Here is a 17922-nt window from a genome sequence, read left to right as displayed (position 1 = left end):
GGTCCTTGTGAGACAGGCAAAGCTTCTAGGAAGTGTCTCTGTCTCTCTGTGTCTCTGCTTGTCACTACCTCCGTGCTTCTCTCTGTCTCCAACCGTCTGTGCATGTCTCTGTCTTTCTCACTGTTTCTGTCTCTCCCTGTCTTTGATGATCTCTGTGTGTCTCTCTGTCCCTTTCCTTTTGTCCTGCCCTGGATGCACCTCTGTCTCTTGTCTCTTACAAAATCAGCCCACAAAGTGGACACTGCCCTTCTCCAGCATGCCGAGTGTTCAACAGAGCCGCACACGGACAGGAGGTGCTGAGCAAAACCTTCAAAACGAAGAGGGCCGCTGGCGTGAGACGGGGCACAAGCTGGGCACCACCAGGCCACTGGGGTACAACCGGAAATCCCCACAGCTGGCCCTGGACTCTGGTCGCGTGGAGCCTCCACCCTCGCCTTGGGAGGGCACCAGCCTCTCCCTCCCTGCCGCCGGCAGGAGGCGTGGGCAGCAGCTGGGAGAACCGGCTGTGCCCCTCCCCTGGGCCGGCCTGGTAGGCACCTGGCACTGGCGGGCGCGGCAGACGCTGCGCACCTGGCCCCGACGTACGCCCGGCTAGCTCCTGCCCTGCCCGCCATGGACGGGCCACAGCCCCCGGCCCTGTGGGGCAAGTTCGAGAACAGTATCTCCGAAATTAGGTGAGGCGGCGTACTTGCCAGGGCCTGGGGAGGGTGGGGTCAGGCCCTGGCCGGGGAGGGACCCCCACTGGATTCAGTCATGGGATGCCTCTCTCATGCTCCGGTTGTTCTGTCCTGGGACGGGGGCTGGGACCTTTGCTAACCTAAACTGGGTAAGGGGAACCGGGAGCCTGGTCTCCAGAAGCTTTGAAAGACCAAGGTTGCTGGATCCTGCATCAGCTGGGGACTTGCAATAAAGCCCACTTCTCACGTGTGCCTACTCCATTTGGGAGACATCAGGGAGCATGGGATGCTCACGGAGGAGAAAATGGGTCTTGGATGCCAAGAGAACCCAGAGAGATTAGGGCCCACCTTGCTCCTCTTGTAGGGAGTGTACATAGTTCCTCTGTTCCTGGAGGTGAGTCAGGCACTCAGAGAGTACCCACTTACCAGATGGAGAAATTGAGGCTGGTCGAGGAAGTGTCCTGATCACAGAGCCCCTTCTCCCGGAGCCTTTGTAACCGCTCCACACCCCTCCTCTTGGCTTCATTTCTTGGCTAAGCATGCAGAAGGCCAGAAAGGGCTCGCAGCCTCCTCAGATCACACAGTGAGCTGCCGCCCTCATCACCAACTCTTTACACTCTTCTGCCCTCCCGGGACTGGGATGCGTGTGGGGGTACGGGGGCGGGAGCGGGAGGAGCAGCTAAGTCCTGTCCCCACCTTGGTTGCTTCACTTCCCCTGCCAGGGTGTGGAGAGGCATGAAGGAACCCAGACTCTGGGGTCCAGGTCGTTGAAGCCTGATTGCTGTGTGACCTAGACAAGCTTGCTAGCATCCTGGGGCCCTCAGCTTTGGTTCAACATTCTTCTCTGTGCCTCTTTTCAGCCCAACCTGGCGCTGTGCTTCTTCCTAGCCGGGTCACCGGGTCCCTGGAATGACTGTTCTCTGCAGCTGAGTGTCGGTCACTTGCGCGCTCTCTCTCTCTGCACTTCTGTACCGTCACTCTGGATATAGGCTTCAGTGCTTTCGGCTTTCCGTGTGTTCCCGTGTGTCTCCGGGGCCTGCCAGTCCCCACACCACACTCCGTCCCGGACTCTTCTCATGGCCCATCATCTCCCTGTCGAGCCTCTCCCCAGCCTGCTGACCCCAGTGGTCGCAGAGCTGCCTCACCCACCCTGACAGCCGCAATGAGACTCCCTAGCATCCGGCCCCACCCCCCACCCCAGCACTCTCCTCCTCTCCTACATTCCATTCACCCCACGACTTCAGGTTCCCCGGTCACACCCCACTCTTCCCTGCCCTGGTACCTTTGCACATCCAGTTTTTTGATTTTTTTTTCCTCTGTGGAGACTCCCAGAAAGTTCATTTCTAAACCCCAAGTCCACCGCTGTCCCCTGCTTCAGTGTTTTCTATGGCTCCGCAGCACGCAGGGCAATGACCTCCAACGCTCTTTAAAGCTTAGAATTGTTCTGTTTAGAAGGAATTTCATGCGCCAAAAAAACTAATAGAAATCAGGACAGGATGGATCTGATTTGAGGTGGAGACAGGTATGCTCCCCCACCCCCACCCCTGTCTGCTCCCCACATACCAGCTCTCCTCTCCTGGTGCATCTGAGCAAACTGAGCCCCTTGTGCCTCTCCTCTCCCACCCCCATGTCCACAGCCCACCTCTGGGCCTGAGCACTTGGTCCTTCCTCTTCCCTGGTAATCTCTGTGCTCCCTTTTACTGGTTGAACTGCTTGTCGGGGTTGAAGATGTAATTTTGGATTTCAGACCTCAGCTGTTCAGGGTTCCTGCAGGGGAGAGGGAGTGAGGGGTACACAGAACCCGGACTATCAGAGTCCATCTTCAGATCTGTCCTGGGCACCATGGCAACTAGCCATGGCACAAGGAACTAGTGAGAACAGTGACCAGGAACGGATGAATGAATGAATGAATGAATGAATGAATGAATGGATGGATGGATGAATGAGCTGAAGAATGAGATTAGGAAACCTTTGATCTTGGGATGAGTCAGGACTACAGGAGGGACCAGGCGTGGTGGGCAGAGGGCATCAACAGAATCCCATAGGGCAAAGAGCAGCACCTCATCCTACCACACCCCAGAGGCAACAAATGATTCCACTTTTAAGCCTCTTGAACAAGAACAGGTGAGCCATTATCTGTCCTAGATATGGGTCATGTGATGCAAACTGTCCAGGATTTAATCTGTACTAAAGGATAGCCGGCAAGATGCAACCCTTGGACTGTTCTAGATAATGGCATTGGTCATTAGCGAGCTTTATATGGATGAAGCCTCACGGCCTCTTGTGGATCTGGAGGACCCTAAATGACAGAGCAAGCCTGGGCGTGGGGCTCAGTGTTGAGCACAGCTCTGGCCACAGCAGCCAGGTGTCCCTCACTCTGGAGCAGGGGTGAAGACTTCACCATCATCCTTGGCTACGGCGTGAGTTCAAGACCAGGCTAGGCCAAATGAAGACCTTTTCTCTTAAGAAAGGGGAGGAGGTGATAAGAGGAAAGCAATGTAGAAGGTGGGCAGGGCAAGGACAGGGAGCAGGTGCAAGGAGCCGGGGTTCTTCATCCACGCTAGCAGCCTATCTGCCCCTATCTGCTGTGTTTCCTCCCAGTTAATCCTCCCGGGGACCTGACCCAGTGAGAGGGAGTCAGATGAATGGCCGAACATCAGCATCCCACCAAAGAGTTGAGAGCCTGAGCCTGAGAAAGTAAGAGGGTTGCCAAAGGTCACCCAGACATAATTAGTGTGAAGCCAATATCTCAGTCACATAAAGCAAAATCTCTCCTTCCACAAATTTGGGTATGAGGAAGGTGGGGAGGAGCGGGACATAGAAGGTATGTGGTCCTCTGAAGCACAGAGGCTTAGTGAGCGCTCACTGGGGAGTCCCTCACATCCTTGGGAGAAAATCTAGGACCGAGAACTGGAGCCTAGGGCTCCTGTGCCTGCGTATAGAGAACTCTCCCCACCCAGTAATCTCTGTGGGTACTTTATCCTTTTCTGGTGAACATTGGGCCTCACAGATGCTATACAAGTCCCTACCATTGAGCCACACCACCAGCCTCCCACTGAGGGATCTACACAGGGGCCCGACCACTGAGCCACACCCCAACCCCTCACTGGGGATTCTAGGCAGGGGCTCTACCACTGAGCCACACCCCAGTCTTCTCTTTCCTTTACAAAATTTTTGTTATGTTTATTTTTTTCTTGTACACGTGTGTGGGCTTGTGACTGTCACTGCACACATATGGAGGTCAGAGGACAACTCTATGGAGTTGATGCTCTCCTTCCATCATGCTGGTCCCAGGGATGGAACGCAAGTCCTCAGAATGACAACAAGGGCCTTTGTCCAGGGAGCCACTTCCCCGTCTTTATTTTGGGACATAATCTTGCTAAGGTGTCCATACTGGCCTTGAACTTGGTATCCTCTTGCCCCTACCTCTTGAATAGTTGGGCTATCAGGCCTTCCAGGCAGCTTGTTTCTGTCTCTGGTTTTACAGTTCAACACTGGGGAGATTTCACAGACTTAACATGACGCACGGAGCTGGGTTTTCTACTGGAGGATCTCTTAGAAAGGTTTAAAGTATAAACACAACAGTGATGTCTACTTGGGGCTTGAGCCAGCAGAGTAGAGGCCCCTTGGTAAGAAGCAAGAGATGCCCAGCACTCGGGAGGCAGAGGCAGGCGGATCTCTGTGAGTTCGAGACCAGCCTGGTCTACAAGAGCTAGTTCCAGGACAGGCTCCAAAGCCACAGAGAAACCCTGTCTTGAAAAACGAACCAACCAACCAAACAAACAAAGAAAGGAAAGAGAAAGAAAGAAAGAAAGAAAGAAAGAAAGAAAGAAAGAAAGAAAGAAAAAGAAGAAGCAAGAGATGGCTGGGGGCTGGAGGCTGGAGGCTGGGGGCTCGCACCTTTGATCCCAGCATATGGGAGACAGAGGCAGGTGATTCTGTGAGTTCCAGGACAGTCAGAGCTACACAGAGAAACCCTGTTTTAAAAAAATGAAAGAGAGAAAGAAAGAAAGGAAGGAAGGAAGGAAAAAAGAAAGAAAGAAAGAAAGAAAGAAAGAAAGAAAGAAAGAAAGAAAGAAAGAAAGAAAGAAAGAAAGAAAGAAAGAGTGAGCAGATATCTGTAGCCCATAGAGACCAAGGCAGTCCCCTCTGTCATGCCTTACTGTCCCTAGGGCGCACCAACAGAACAGAAGCTGGGGAGTGGAAACTCCCAGTGTGTGTGGTCATTGTAGGAGGAAATGTGGGGTCAAATGCTGAGACATCAAGGGGCATCCAACTAGCAGCAGGGAGATCTAAACCAGAAGCCTCGAGAGGGGACCAAGGCCAACAAAGCAGGTGTTAGGAAAAAATCTTAAGACGAGTTGCTTTGCCGGTGCAAAGAAATCCAATCAGATCAAATCAAACTGAATTAAAATGCCCATGTTTTATTAAATGCAACACTCTCGGGTGGCCGAGAGCATGGCAGGGGAGACAGAAAAGCAGGGAACATGTGCAAAACCTGGGACCACGTGTTCCTCTTCTGGGCACTCACTTAAATGCCCCAGGGAGGGGTCAGGACCTGGCATGCTGGGATTTGGGGTCCAGGGGTCTGGGATGGATGCCAGGGGCTGGGGTGACGCTCCCAACTTAACATTACAGTAGGAACCAGACATCCTAAGCTCAAAGGCCACCAGCCTTGCTGCCCAGAATAGATGGCCCAGAGGAGCTACAATGTCTATACAGTGGGTAACAGCTGGGGGGTGAGATTGGTACCCATATGGAAAGGAACTGTCTGTTCCAAGGAGGGATTTGTGAGGGGAAGCGGTCATTTGTTGGTTTTTTTCAAAGCTTATTTATATTTTATGAATTTCTGTATATGTGTGTGTTTGTGTGCATGTGCAAAGGATTGTGGGCACCCATCAAGGCCAGAAGAGTCAGACTCTCCATCTGTAGCTATAGCTGGTTAGGAGCTGCCAGTGTGGGTCTTAGGAGTTAAGCCCCAATCTCCTGGATGAAGATTGGAGCAGGATGCAACTGTAGACACTGAGGCATCTCTCCAGTCCTAGTTTCTGGTTTTTGAGACAGGGTCTCACTCTGTAGCCCAGGCTAGCCTTGAATTCATGACAGTCCTTCTGCCTCAGCCTCCCAAACGCTGGGAAATAACAGCATTTTTAGCTAGTTTGGAGATTTTGTTTTTCCTGTTTCCTTTCCCAACTTCCAGTGAGTCCTCTTGAGCCAGGAAATGGAGGCAGGAGGAGAAAGAGACCAGGAGCGGCCTGAGAATGTGCCCTGCCAAGCCTGAGCACAGGGCCCTGCTCACAGGCTCACTCCTGGGTAACACACCACCAACCTCCCCCTTCTGTTCTTTCTTCCTTTCCTTTCCTTTCTTTCTTTCTTTGAGACAGGGTTTCTCTCTATATCTCTGGCGCCCTGGAACTAGCTCTGTAAGACAGGCTGGCCTAGAACTCAGAGATCTGCCTGCCTCTGCTTCCTGATGGCTGTGATTAAAGGCATGGTCACCTTGCCTGACTCTTTTCTTTTTTCTTTTTCTTTATTGTGTGTGTGTGTGCTTCTGAATGTGATGTAGGTATTGTGTGCACACGTGTGTGCTGGTCTACTCACCTGTGAATGTACAGGTGACAGATGCAGGTTGGCCGCTTCTATTACTTCCTACATTGTTTATTTGTGTGTGTGTCCGTGTGTCCATGTGTGTGTGCATACGCATTGCTGTGTTGGCGCAGGTGCCATAGGATGCCAGAAGAGGGCACTAGAGCCCTTGGAGTAGAGTTATAGGCAGTTGTCACCTGCCTGACATGAGCTCTGGGATCCAAACTTTTGTCCCTTGAAAGAGCACCAACTGCTTTTCACTGTTGCGCTGTCTAACTCCTCTACCTTGTTTTCTGAGACAAGGTCTCTCACACAAACGCTGGAGCTTTCCACTTTGTCTAGATTGATTGGTCAGAGAGTCCCAGGGGTCCGCTTTTCTCTGCCCTATCACAGCCCTGAGATACAGACAGACACACAGCACTGAGATACAGACAGACACACAACACTGAGATACAGACACACACACAGCACTGAGATGCAGACAAACACAGCACTGAGATGCAGACACACACAGCACTGAGATACAGACACACACACAGCACTGAGATGCAGACACACACAGCACTGAGATACAGACAGACACACAGCACTGGTCACACACACAGCACTGAGATGCAGACACACACAGCACTGATCACACACACACACACACAGCACTGAGATACAGACACACAGCACTGATCACACACACACAGCACTGAGATACAGACACACACAGCACTGGTCACACACACACAGCACTGAGATACAGACACACACAGCACTGATCACACACACACACGGCACTGAGATACAGACACACACAGCACTGATCACACACACACTCAACACTGAGATACAGACACACACACAACACTGAGATACAGACACACACAGCACTGATCTCACACACACACACACAACACTGAGGTACAGACACACCAGCACAGATCTCACACACACACACACAACACTGAGGTACAGACACACCAGCACAGATCTCACACACACACACACAACACTGAGGTACAGACACACCAGCACAGATCTCACACACACACACACAACACTGAGGTACAGACACACCAGCACAGATCTCACACACACACACACAACACTGAGGTACAGACACACACACAACACTGAGATACAGACACACACAGCACTGATCTCACACACACACACACAACACTGAGGTACAGACACACCAGCACAGATCTCACACACACACACAACACTGAGGTACAGACACACCAGCACAGATCTCACACACACACACACAACACTGAGGTACAGACACACCAGCACAGATCTCACACACACACACACACACAACACTGAGGTACAGACACACCAGCACAGATCACACACACACACACAGCACTGAGGTGCAGACACACCAGCACAGATCTCACACACACACACACACACACAACACTGAGGTGCAGACACACCAGCACAGATCTCACACACACACACACACACACACACAACACTGAGGTGCAGACACACCAGCACCATACCCAACTTCATATGGTGCTGAGACGCGAACTTAAGCGCGCCTGCTTGCACAGAAAGCACTTTACACCAGGCCATCCCCCCAGCTCAAACCTTCTTCCTGATTTCTGCTGTGTTAGGTGGGATGGAACCCAGGCCTTTGTGTGCATTACTACCACTGAGGCACACCCAGCCCCCCACCCCAGCACCCACACTGGGGGATTCTAGACAGGGACATTGCCACTGAGTCCTGCCTTCAGCCTTTCAACACCTCACTTATTCAGATACAGCACGAGCCCAGGTAAATGTTTCCTCAACGATGCCACAGCTACAAACCAGTGGAGGAGGAGGCGCACACCGGGGTCTCAGTGTGTGGGAAGTGAAGGCTGTAAGCCTGAGGCTAGCCTGGGCTACAGAGTGAGACCCTGTCTTACACAAAAACAACAAACCACACTATTAAGTAGAGTTCTTCTTTCCCACACTAAGCCTGAGAGCTGCGGTTTGTGTTTTCTCCGTCTGGTAACCGCTCAGGCAGCTGCTCTGCCTGGGGAGAGATCCATTTGCATTTCGATCCCATCCCGGTCACGGCTGACAAGCTGGCTAGCAGGCCCTGGCTGTTCTCTGCCGGTTAACAGATCTTCCCTGGGTCAGATCTGACATTTCCTGAGTAACAGATGGGAAAGACACAAAGCCCCAACCCCCTGTCCCTGAGGTCGCATTTCAAATACTCAGTAGCACACGTGGCTGGTGACTGTGGCATTAGACAGTACCTGGGTCTGCATGAGGTTCTGTGTAGTAAAGGCACACGATAGGGGTTTAATAAATGGGGGTGCACAGCAGAGAGAGGTGGGAAGAGCCTCAGGCAAGAGGTCACTAGGAGACCTGGTGTGGCAGAGCGTGGAACATTTAGGGAACAGACTGAGCCGGTCGAGAGCTGGTGGGGAGGAGGCCTTGCAGGCCCTTCAGGGAGACAGGCCTGAGAGGACCTTGAGTAGGTATGTCTCCCTCAGGTGACCGGACACCTCTCCCAGCCTGTCCTCATCTCCCTGGTGGGCCAACCCCCATATACCTCAAAATCTAAATTAGGTATTCTGTGGTCAGTCGGCTGTTGGAGATAAAAACACCATTTAAAATTTTAAATTTTTTTGTTTTGAGTTGGACATGGTGGCACACACCTTTAGTCCAGCACTAGGGAGGCAGGGGCAGGCGGATCTCTGAGTTCAGGGCCAGCCTGGTTTACAGAGTGAGTTTCAGGACAGCCAGAGCTGTTACACAGAGAAACCCTGTCTCAGAAAACCAATAAATAAATAAATAAATAAATAAATAAATAATTTGGGGTTTTTTTGTTTTGTTTTGTTTTTTGTTTTTTGTTTTTCGAGACAGGGTTTCTCTGTGGCTTTGGAGCCTGTCCTGGAACTAGCTCTGTAGACCAGGCTGGTCTCGAACTCACAGAGATCCGCCTGCCTCTGCCTCCCGAGTGCTGGGATTAAAGGCATGCACCACCATCACCCGGCTTGTTTTGTTTTTGAGACAGGGTCTATAGCCCAGGATGTCCTCAAATTCAAAGCAATCCTCCTGCCCCAGTCTCCTGAGTACTGGGGTCCAGGCCTGTGTGGCCGGGTCCGTGGGTATTCCATTCTATGGAAGGACTGGAGCACTCTCACGTTCTGGAGTCTATGCTGAGGGTGACTTCATTTACAAACCCAGGAAGCACCAACCATCTTTGCCTGAGCAAAACCAGCCAGATACCAGGGAATAGCTCCTAGGATGGGCTAGTCTCACTCAGTCTGGGGTGGAGAATATCAGAGCAGATAGGGCTTCTGTTTGTCAGAAATACTTTGTTGGGCATCATTCCTCAAAGTGAAAACACTTTCTGAAGGACAAGGATGTACATTTTTATGTAAATATTTATTTATTTTTATTCTGTGTGTATGTATGCATGTATGTCTGTCTACCACATGTACCTGGTGCCTGTAGAGGGCATAAGACCCCACAGAACTGGACTTGTAGATGCTTGGGAGCCACCGTGTATGTACCGGGAATTGAACCTGGGTCCTTTGGATAAGCAACCAGTGTTCTTATCCACTGAGCCATTTCTCCAGCCCCAGAAGATGATGACAGGAGTGAGCAGGGTATTCTTTGCAAAGCATGAGATGAGGCTGGGGCATGACTCCATGGCAGAGTCCCTGCCTAGGGACTGGGATGTGGCTCAGCGATGGAGCTCTGTTCTAACATGAACCAGGCCCTGTGTGCAATTCCATTTCGGGGCGGTGGATTGGGGGTGAGGTGAGATGGTCCTCAAAGTCACCAAATAGCAAACATGGTGAGGGGTGAGAAAGGAAGTGAGTTTTGCGACCAGTGAGGCTGGGAAGAGCGAGAACCAGAGGAGGAGTCCTAGAGCAGCATAAAGTAAATGAGACACACACGTGTGCACATATACATATGTGCACGCACACATGCAAGCACACGCCCACACACATATGCACACACATACGCATGCGCGCACGCACCTGCATACATGTGTAAACACATACGCACGCGTACACAATGCATATACGTGCACACACGTATGCACACATGCACGTGCGCACACATGCATACATGTGCACACACATGCACCCGCACACACATGAACACACGAACTTCTTTTCTGAGGTTCACATGGTGATGACCTTGGCAGTTGCTCACTCATGAATAAATGGTTACAGACATATATATGTGATCTACAGCTAGAAATACTTTATGACCTAAATAAACTGCTTTGGGTAGCACTGGGGATGACCCAGGACCCTTTGCATGCCAGGTCAATGCTCTGCGGTCAAACCGTGTTTCTCCCTTTCTTTTCTTTTCTTTTTTTTCTCTCCCTTTCTTTTACTTTTTAGTTTTGTTCGTTTTTGTTTTTGTTTCTGAGGTAAGGTCTCTATGTAGAACAGGCTGACCTAGAACTCTTGGCGATCCACCTGCCTCTTTCTGCCAAGTGCTAGGATTAAATGTGTGTGTCACCACAAGACCCTTCCTTTTTCTGTTTTGAGATAGGGGTCTCACTAACTTTCACAGGCTAGTCTTATAATCAAATCCTCCTGCTTCAACCTTTCAGGTGCTGGGGTGACGGGCCTGTCCCTCCAGATGCAGCTTCTCCAATGCTTTTTAATCTGAGCCATACACACCGGGACCTTTGACTCCCGTGCATTCCACACTGCGGATTACTAGAGTTCAGTTTGTTTCCCAGCTTTTTAAAAGCCAATATTTGTGTGTAGTAAGTTTCAGAAATGTAAAGAATCAGCTGAGGGTACTGTCAAGACACAAGCATGCCCAGCCCAGCATGGCAGTGCACACCTTTAATCCCCGCACTCGGGAGGCAGAGCAGGTGGACCCCTGAGTTCGAGGCCAGCCCGGTCTACAGAACGAGTTCCAGGACGGTCAGGGCTACACAGAGAAACCCTGTCCCAAGGTGGAGGTGTGTGTGGGGGAGATGGAAGCATGTCTGCATGTCTTCGTGAGGGGCTGGGTGCAAGACGTTACTGAGTGCTCATTTCCTCCCTCTTGGCTTCCAGTTCTTCAGTGCTGCCGACAACACCTTGTGTCTTTCACTGGGTTCTTTCTCAAGGTCGTCTGTGCACCCGGCACATTTCGGGGGTGGGGGACATATTCGTTCATCTAACAGAGACGATGAGTTCTGCCCCCGACCCTGCTGTTCCTGGTTCTTGAGGGAGGAACACCATCCCAGCTTCCTTATCAGTGGGGAAGCTGCGCTGAAAGAAGGAAACACACAAAGAAAACAGTCAGTAAGTAGTAAGTGATGGCAGGGGCAGTAAACAAGGCGGAGACCCAGCGATGCACCTGGGCTGGAGCCAGCGCGCATCACAGTGATGCTGGGAACGAAGCTCCCAGCAAGCCCAAGTCAGCGTCGACTCGGTAGATTTCCCCTGGCTCTGGCTAAGCGTGAGTCATCCTGCCGAGTGGAGTTAGGGACGCTGGCACAGATGCACTCCGTGCCGCGGCCAGCATGGAAGGGAGCGCGGATGTGAGGAAGGGCATTCTGGAGGCACAGTCTGGGCGGCTGGACTGCTGTAAACACTGGCCATGATGTGACTGGAGCTGGCTCAGGCTGGGGGACTCTGGGGAGCTGACCCCAACGTGAGTCAGCAGAACAGACAGTGGGGGCTGGCTGAGCGGGGCTACAGCCTGCCAGACATCCGAGTCCTCATGTGGCTCCTTCTGAGACCCCCACAGCGCATTGCTCAGAGGGGCGCCCTAACCTCCTGTGACCAAACTGGAAATGTCCTGTTCCAAAGCTCCCCATCTGAGATTAATCCCTTCTCCTCCCTCCTCTTCCTCCTTCTCAACTTCTCCTTCCTTCCTCTCTCACTTCCTTTATTATGAGACGTGGTCTGAATTCGTAGCCCAGGCTGATCTCAAACTTGCAATCCTCCTGTCTCAGACCCACATGCCATCACTTTCTGATGTTTTTAATGCTGTCATCTGGAGCTGGCTGGATCAATCCTGTCATTAGGACTCAGTACTCTCTGAGCCCTGTCCCTTGACCGGGGCTCGTGGACTATCAATGGAAGAACAGGCACCCCAGGGAAGGAGCCTGCTCACATGTCCCCCAGCAGTGGGGTAGTAGCATGGGTGTGGCATCTTGAGCATGTCTTCTCAAATATCCTGGGTAGACACGAGAGTCACTGGCCATCATTGTAATAGTGGATGTTGCGTTATCTAAATGAGACTCATAAAAGATAGAATCACATGGGGCTGGAGAAATGGCTCAGTGGTTAAGAGCATTGACTGTTCTTCCAGAGGACCTGAGTTCTATTCCCAGCAACCACGTGGTGGCTCACAACCATCTGTAATGAGATCTGGCTCCCTCTTCTGGCCTGCAGGCATACATGGAGGAATAATGTTATATACATAATAAATAAATAAAATCTTTAAAAAAAAAAAAAAAAAAAAAAAAAAAAAAAAGATAGAATCACAGCCGGGCTGTGGTGGCGCACGCCTTTAATCCCAGCACTCGGGAGGCAGAGGCAGGCGGGTCTCTGTGAGTCTGAGGCCAGCCTGGTCTCCAGAGAGAGTTCCAGAACAGCCAGGGCTGTTACACAGAAAAGTCCTATCTTAAATCACCACACTACCTCTTACCCCTCCTCCCCCCGCTCCAGAAAAAAAAGAGAATCACAGGCTCAGGATTCGGCTGAGTTGGCAAAGCACTTTCCCGGCACACAGGAGGCCCTGGGTTCCATGCCAGCACCACATAGGCCTGGTGTGACGGTGACACCTGGAATCCCACCACTAAGGGCCTACAGCCGAAGGATTGCCAGGAATCTGAGTCAAGCCTGGGCTACTTAGGCCAGGCCTTGTCTCAAGAAACAAAGCGACAGTGATGCAGTAAAATCAATGCAGGGGAGTTCTGTCACCCTCGGAGATGTGACCCCTGCTTATCTGAGGATGTCTCTGTGCTTGCTTCCCGTTCCTGTCTTGGCACAATGTCCGCACACACAGTCACGGCTGGAAGTCACATAGAAGTGGTGGAGAGCCAGGTGTATGCAGAGCACTGTTCCGCTCTGTGGCTTTTAGGCTGATGGACGAACCCCCCCGCAAACCTTAGCACCACAGAGGCCCCCTCCTGCTGAGGCTTCTGTGTGTGTGTGCACGCGCGTGCGCGTGTGTGTCTGTGTGTGCGCGCGCACAGGTGCACAGATGTGTAGGTGAACATGGAAGCCAGAGGTTAATCTTGGCTGTCAGAGGTGTCACCCACTATGTACTTGTTTCGAGTGTGTGTGTGTGTGTGTGTGTGTGTGTGTGGGCGTATGTGTACAGTGGCACATGCTCACAACTCAGGTTGTTAGGCCTGGCAGGGAGTGGCTTTACCTGCTGAGCCATCCTGCCGGATGTGTCTGCCTTCTTTTGACAGGGTCCCTGGCTGAGCCTAAAGATGGTCGTTTAGAGCAGGCTGGTTGGCCAGCGGGCTCTAGGGGTCCGCTGTCCCCATTGTGCTGGACTGCAGGCTCATCCACCAGGGCTTCCATGTCAAGGTTGGGAGCAAGCCCAAGTTCACGTGCTTTTGTGGCAAGCATTACCAAGTGTTTGTTTCTCTTGGATAAGTACCCGCGAGAAGCAATGTGCCTTGCCACCTGGATTGTTACAATACTTCATTCAGGTTTATTAACTATAAGATCAGCTCGTGGGACTGACATGGTGGTGGGGCTGGGTGCAGGTCTGACCAGGGCATCTCTGAACACCCTGGGTCCATTTTGTGTCTCCCTGACTTACGGAATTCAAATCTGTCCACCCTCCATGGCTGTGTGTCATTAGCCAGGTTGCTCTACCTCTCTGAGCCTCCATTGTCTCCTCTTTGGGTCAGGGATTATCAGAGGCCTCGTGGTGTTGCTGAAGCTCTCTCCACTGCTGGCACTGCAGGGAGTATTTTGGAGACATTAACCAAAACAGACTGACCAAAAATAAACAGTCCTTGAGGCTGGAGAGCTGGCTCAGCGCGTAAGAGCGCTGGCTGCTCTTGCAGAGGACCCAGGTTTAGTTCTCAGGGCACACATGGCGGCTTACAACCGTCTGTAGATTCAGTTCAGGGGCTCTGGGGCCCTCTAGTGGCCTCTTCAGGCATGGCACGTGGTGTACAGACACATGAAGGCAAAACATCCACACAGATAACATAAATAAATTAATCTAAAGACAGTTCTTTCACTTATGAAAGCCCCTGGACAATGAAGATAGTCAGAATATGCGGCGTGATTACCTTCACTCAGTAAATCTGAAGCCCCAAGCACCCTAGAATCCTAACCTATTTTAGTACTGGTCTGACACCGTGGGTAGAAGGTTGCATGCCTGAACTCATAGAACCAAGTGAGAGACAAAACATGGGGAACAAAAATATTGGGTGAAGCCGGGCGGTGGTGGCGCACGCCTTTAATCCCAGCACTTGGGAGGCAGAGGCAGGCGGATCTCTGTGAGTTCGAGACCAGCCTGGTCTACAAGAGCTAGTTCCAGGACAGGCTCCAAAACCACAGGGAAACCCTGTCTCGAAAAATCAAAAAAAAAAAAAAAAAATTGGGTGAAATATTTTTGCGGCTGTGAGAGTGTGCAGGACACATCTGGAACTGGAGTTTAGACTCAGGTCTCTTTTCCAAGGTGTGCGCGTGCGCACGTGTGTGTATGTATGTATATGTATGTGTGTATGTGTATGTATTGTGTGTGTATGTGTGTTTATGTGTGTATGTGTATGTATGTATGTATATGTATTGTGTATGTGTATGTATGTGTCTATGTATGTGTGTATGTGTATGTATGTGTGAATGTGTATGTGTGTGCGTGTGTGTATGTGTGTGTATGTGTGTATCTGTGTGCATGTGTGGGTATGTGTGTATGTGTGTATATGTATGTATGTAGTGTGTATGTGTGTATGTATGTGTGTATGTGTGTATGTGTATGTATGTGTATGTATGTGTGTATGTGTGTGTATGTGTGTGCGTGTGTGTATGTGTGTATGTATGTATGTGTATGTGTATGCGTGCGTGTGTGTATGTGTGTGTATGTATGTATGTGTATGTATGTGTGTGTGTGTGTACGTGTGTGCGTGCAACTATTTCAAAAGACAAAGTCTCCAGGTGACATCTGTGAGCCCTGTGTTTAGGGTAAGATGAGGCAATATTCAGCTTGAGCTGGGTGAACTGAAACAGTTCAGAGGGACTCCTGTGTAGCTTGGGGGTGCAGCTGGCTGAAGGATACATGTGTGTCCAGCCCAACGTCTACAGCTGTCTTCCAGGGTAAGGTCCAGTGAGAACATGCATATTTCACACAGGGAGGGAAGAGTCTGGAGAGGAATGGAAGGTAAGGAGAACCCCACTGCAGGGTTGACTCAGAATGTGGGGCCACAGAGTTGATGGCACAGAGGAACAGGGCAGGCGGGATGCTGTGTGGAGCCTTGTAATGGCGTGGTTACGTCTTTCAGTAAGACAGGTGCTATGGTGTGATCAGGGGAAGGGCAGAGCTGGTTCTAGGTGGGTCCTCTCCTGCTGGTGGGGAGACCTCACCATGGGGGTCTTAGTGGGGACCACGCATCTCCTGACACGGGGGCCTGTGCAAACTCAGCCCTTCTTCTCTACCCCCCAAGGGGCTGAGCTGGCGGCCTTCAGAGGACCTGTCCTCATCACTTTCAGTGCTAAGATGGAGACCGCCTGCGGGTATTGGCACCAGAAATGAGAAAACCACAAGATGTAGAATCCAAAGAGGCTGTGTGAGCCTAGGAGCAGCAGGGTTAGAGAGATGGACTCCTTCGCAGAGGCCAGAGCTGGGGGGAAGGTGGGGATGAGGAGGAAGGTGTGGGAGGACTGTGGAGGAGCCTGCAGGAGAATCTGAGTTCCAGTTCCTGGCTGGTAAAGTCTCTGCACCCTCCAGGGCTGGAGGCACCGGCAAGGGAGGGGACGCAGATGTCGGGACTGTCCTTCACTTGGTCAGTCTTTCCTTCCTTCGGCCGTTTATCCGTTCGCTCTCCCAGTCAGTCGGGTGTTTGTGCATTTTTCTCATTCACTCATTCTCACGCTTATCCCTTCGTCCCCCACATCCCTGTACCAGCCATCCACTGTCTCCCTCACACACTCTTTCGGTCACACGTAACTGGGCCCTGGGCCCTTGCTGCTTGGCCTCTCAGGACGTGAGCTGTATTCAGAGGGTTTGTTTCTGTTATCAGTGGAGCGGTGGCCCAGGTGTCCACTTTAATGTACTTACTCATCCGGGAATCATTTCAGGGTGCCTAAGGGAACAAGATTCTCCCCTGGAAGGTGACTCAGTTTCCCTCTCCTATAATGGGAAAGAAATAACTCTCAAGGAGCTGCTGAGATCAAAGACTAAATCATACCTGGGGCTACAAAGTGTCTCTCAAGAACCCGGTACTTAAGATACACAAGCCCTTATAATCCTCAGTAGGGTGGGAGGCTTGAAGCAGTGATTACGCTGTCTGCTGATGACAGTTGAGGGAACTGAGGCTCAGGCAGCAAGGCGGGTTAGGCATAGCCGCGGGCAGGCATCAGCTAGTCTGCCTGGTAACTGGTGACCTCACCGCTCCCGCCTGTGGAGCCAAATCTTCCTGGTAACTGGTGATATCACACATTCTACCCTCAGGCTCAACCTATGGGAAACCGATGACCTCACCAAGCAGATGAAGTAGCCTAGGAATCTCCACTGCACCGCAGGCTGGCTACTCCACTGTTGCAGAAAGTGATGGTTTTAGTGCAGGTTTATAGGAGCTGAGCTTCCAACCAGGCTACCAGACCACACACTGACCACTTCAGCCTCCTGCGGTTCTCTATTTAACCGACTTCGATAGCGCACTTTCTCCATGCTAGACAGAGGCTTGTGCTCCTTATAAAATACAAGGTGGCAGTTATGTGTGTGTGTGTGTGTGTGTGTATTTATTTATCCCAAGACAGAGCAACCCACAGTGTGGACTCCTGAATGCATTACCCTCCATGTTTCTGGGTTTCATCTATGTGTTCAGAACCAAACTCTCACCATCAACACCATCATCATTGCTGTTGCTGTTCTAGGGATGGGACCCAGGGCCTTGTGACCGACCACACAGCCATGCTCACCCCTCACTGGGGGCTTCCAGGCAGGAGCTCTGTTACTGAGCCCCACCCCTCACTGGGGAGTTTACATTCCAAACGTTCTTCTTTCTTTCTAAGATGTATTTTATTGTATTCATCTGTGTGTGTCTGTGTGTCTGTGTGGGTACCATGTTGGCCAGAAGAGGGCATCAGATGGTATCAGAGACATTAGCTGTTTGTGCGCTGGCTTATGTGGGTCCCGGAATCAGAACTTGGCTTCTCTGAAACAGCTGTGAGTACTTCTAACCACTGAGCCAAAAACTCTCCAGTCCCTTTTTTGAGGGGAGGGCAGGGAGATTTAAGGCAAGGTGGTCTGTGTAGCCCTGGCTGCCCCAGAACTCACTCTGTAGACCAGGCTGGCCTTGAACTCAGAGGTCTACCTGCCTGTACTTCCTGATTCCTGAGCACTGGGACTAACAGTGTGAACCACCACTGCCCGGCAGCTTCTTACTTTTTGAGACTGAATCTCCCTGTGCTTTTGGAGTTGAACTTCAGCTTTCTGTTCTCACGTCTCAGCCTCCTTTGTCTTGGGAATGAATGGCTTGATCCACTGGTCACTCAAAGAG

At 51.3% G+C, this 17922-nt stretch overlaps 1 protein-coding gene across 2 annotated transcripts in view; it reads left to right on the top strand.

The window, feature by feature from the left end:
• The first annotated feature begins 543 nt into the window (after positions 1-543).
• Sult2b1 (sulfotransferase family 2B member 1) overlaps positions 544-17922 on the top strand; it is a 28793-nt gene continuing 11414 nt past the window's right edge. The window contains exon 1 of one of the 2 annotated variants that reach the window (XM_057760985.1): positions 544-674. In XM_057760985.1, the coding sequence (XP_057616968.1) occupies positions 613-674 (62 nt within the window). In that variant the 5' untranslated portion in view covers positions 544-612. Of the gene's footprint in view, positions 675-11565; positions 11682-17922 lie in introns of those variants that run through there. The other variant, XM_057760986.1, reaches the window with a different exon arrangement.

The sequence above is a fragment of the Chionomys nivalis genome (genome assembly GCF_950005125.1).
Source record: "Chionomys nivalis chromosome 23 unlocalized genomic scaffold, mChiNiv1.1 SUPER_23_unloc_1, whole genome shotgun sequence".
NCBI lineage: Eukaryota > Metazoa > Chordata > Mammalia > Rodentia > Cricetidae > Chionomys > Chionomys nivalis.
The sequence above is the reverse complement of the archived record's forward strand: the minus strand, read 5'-3'. Positions and strand labels throughout refer to the sequence as shown.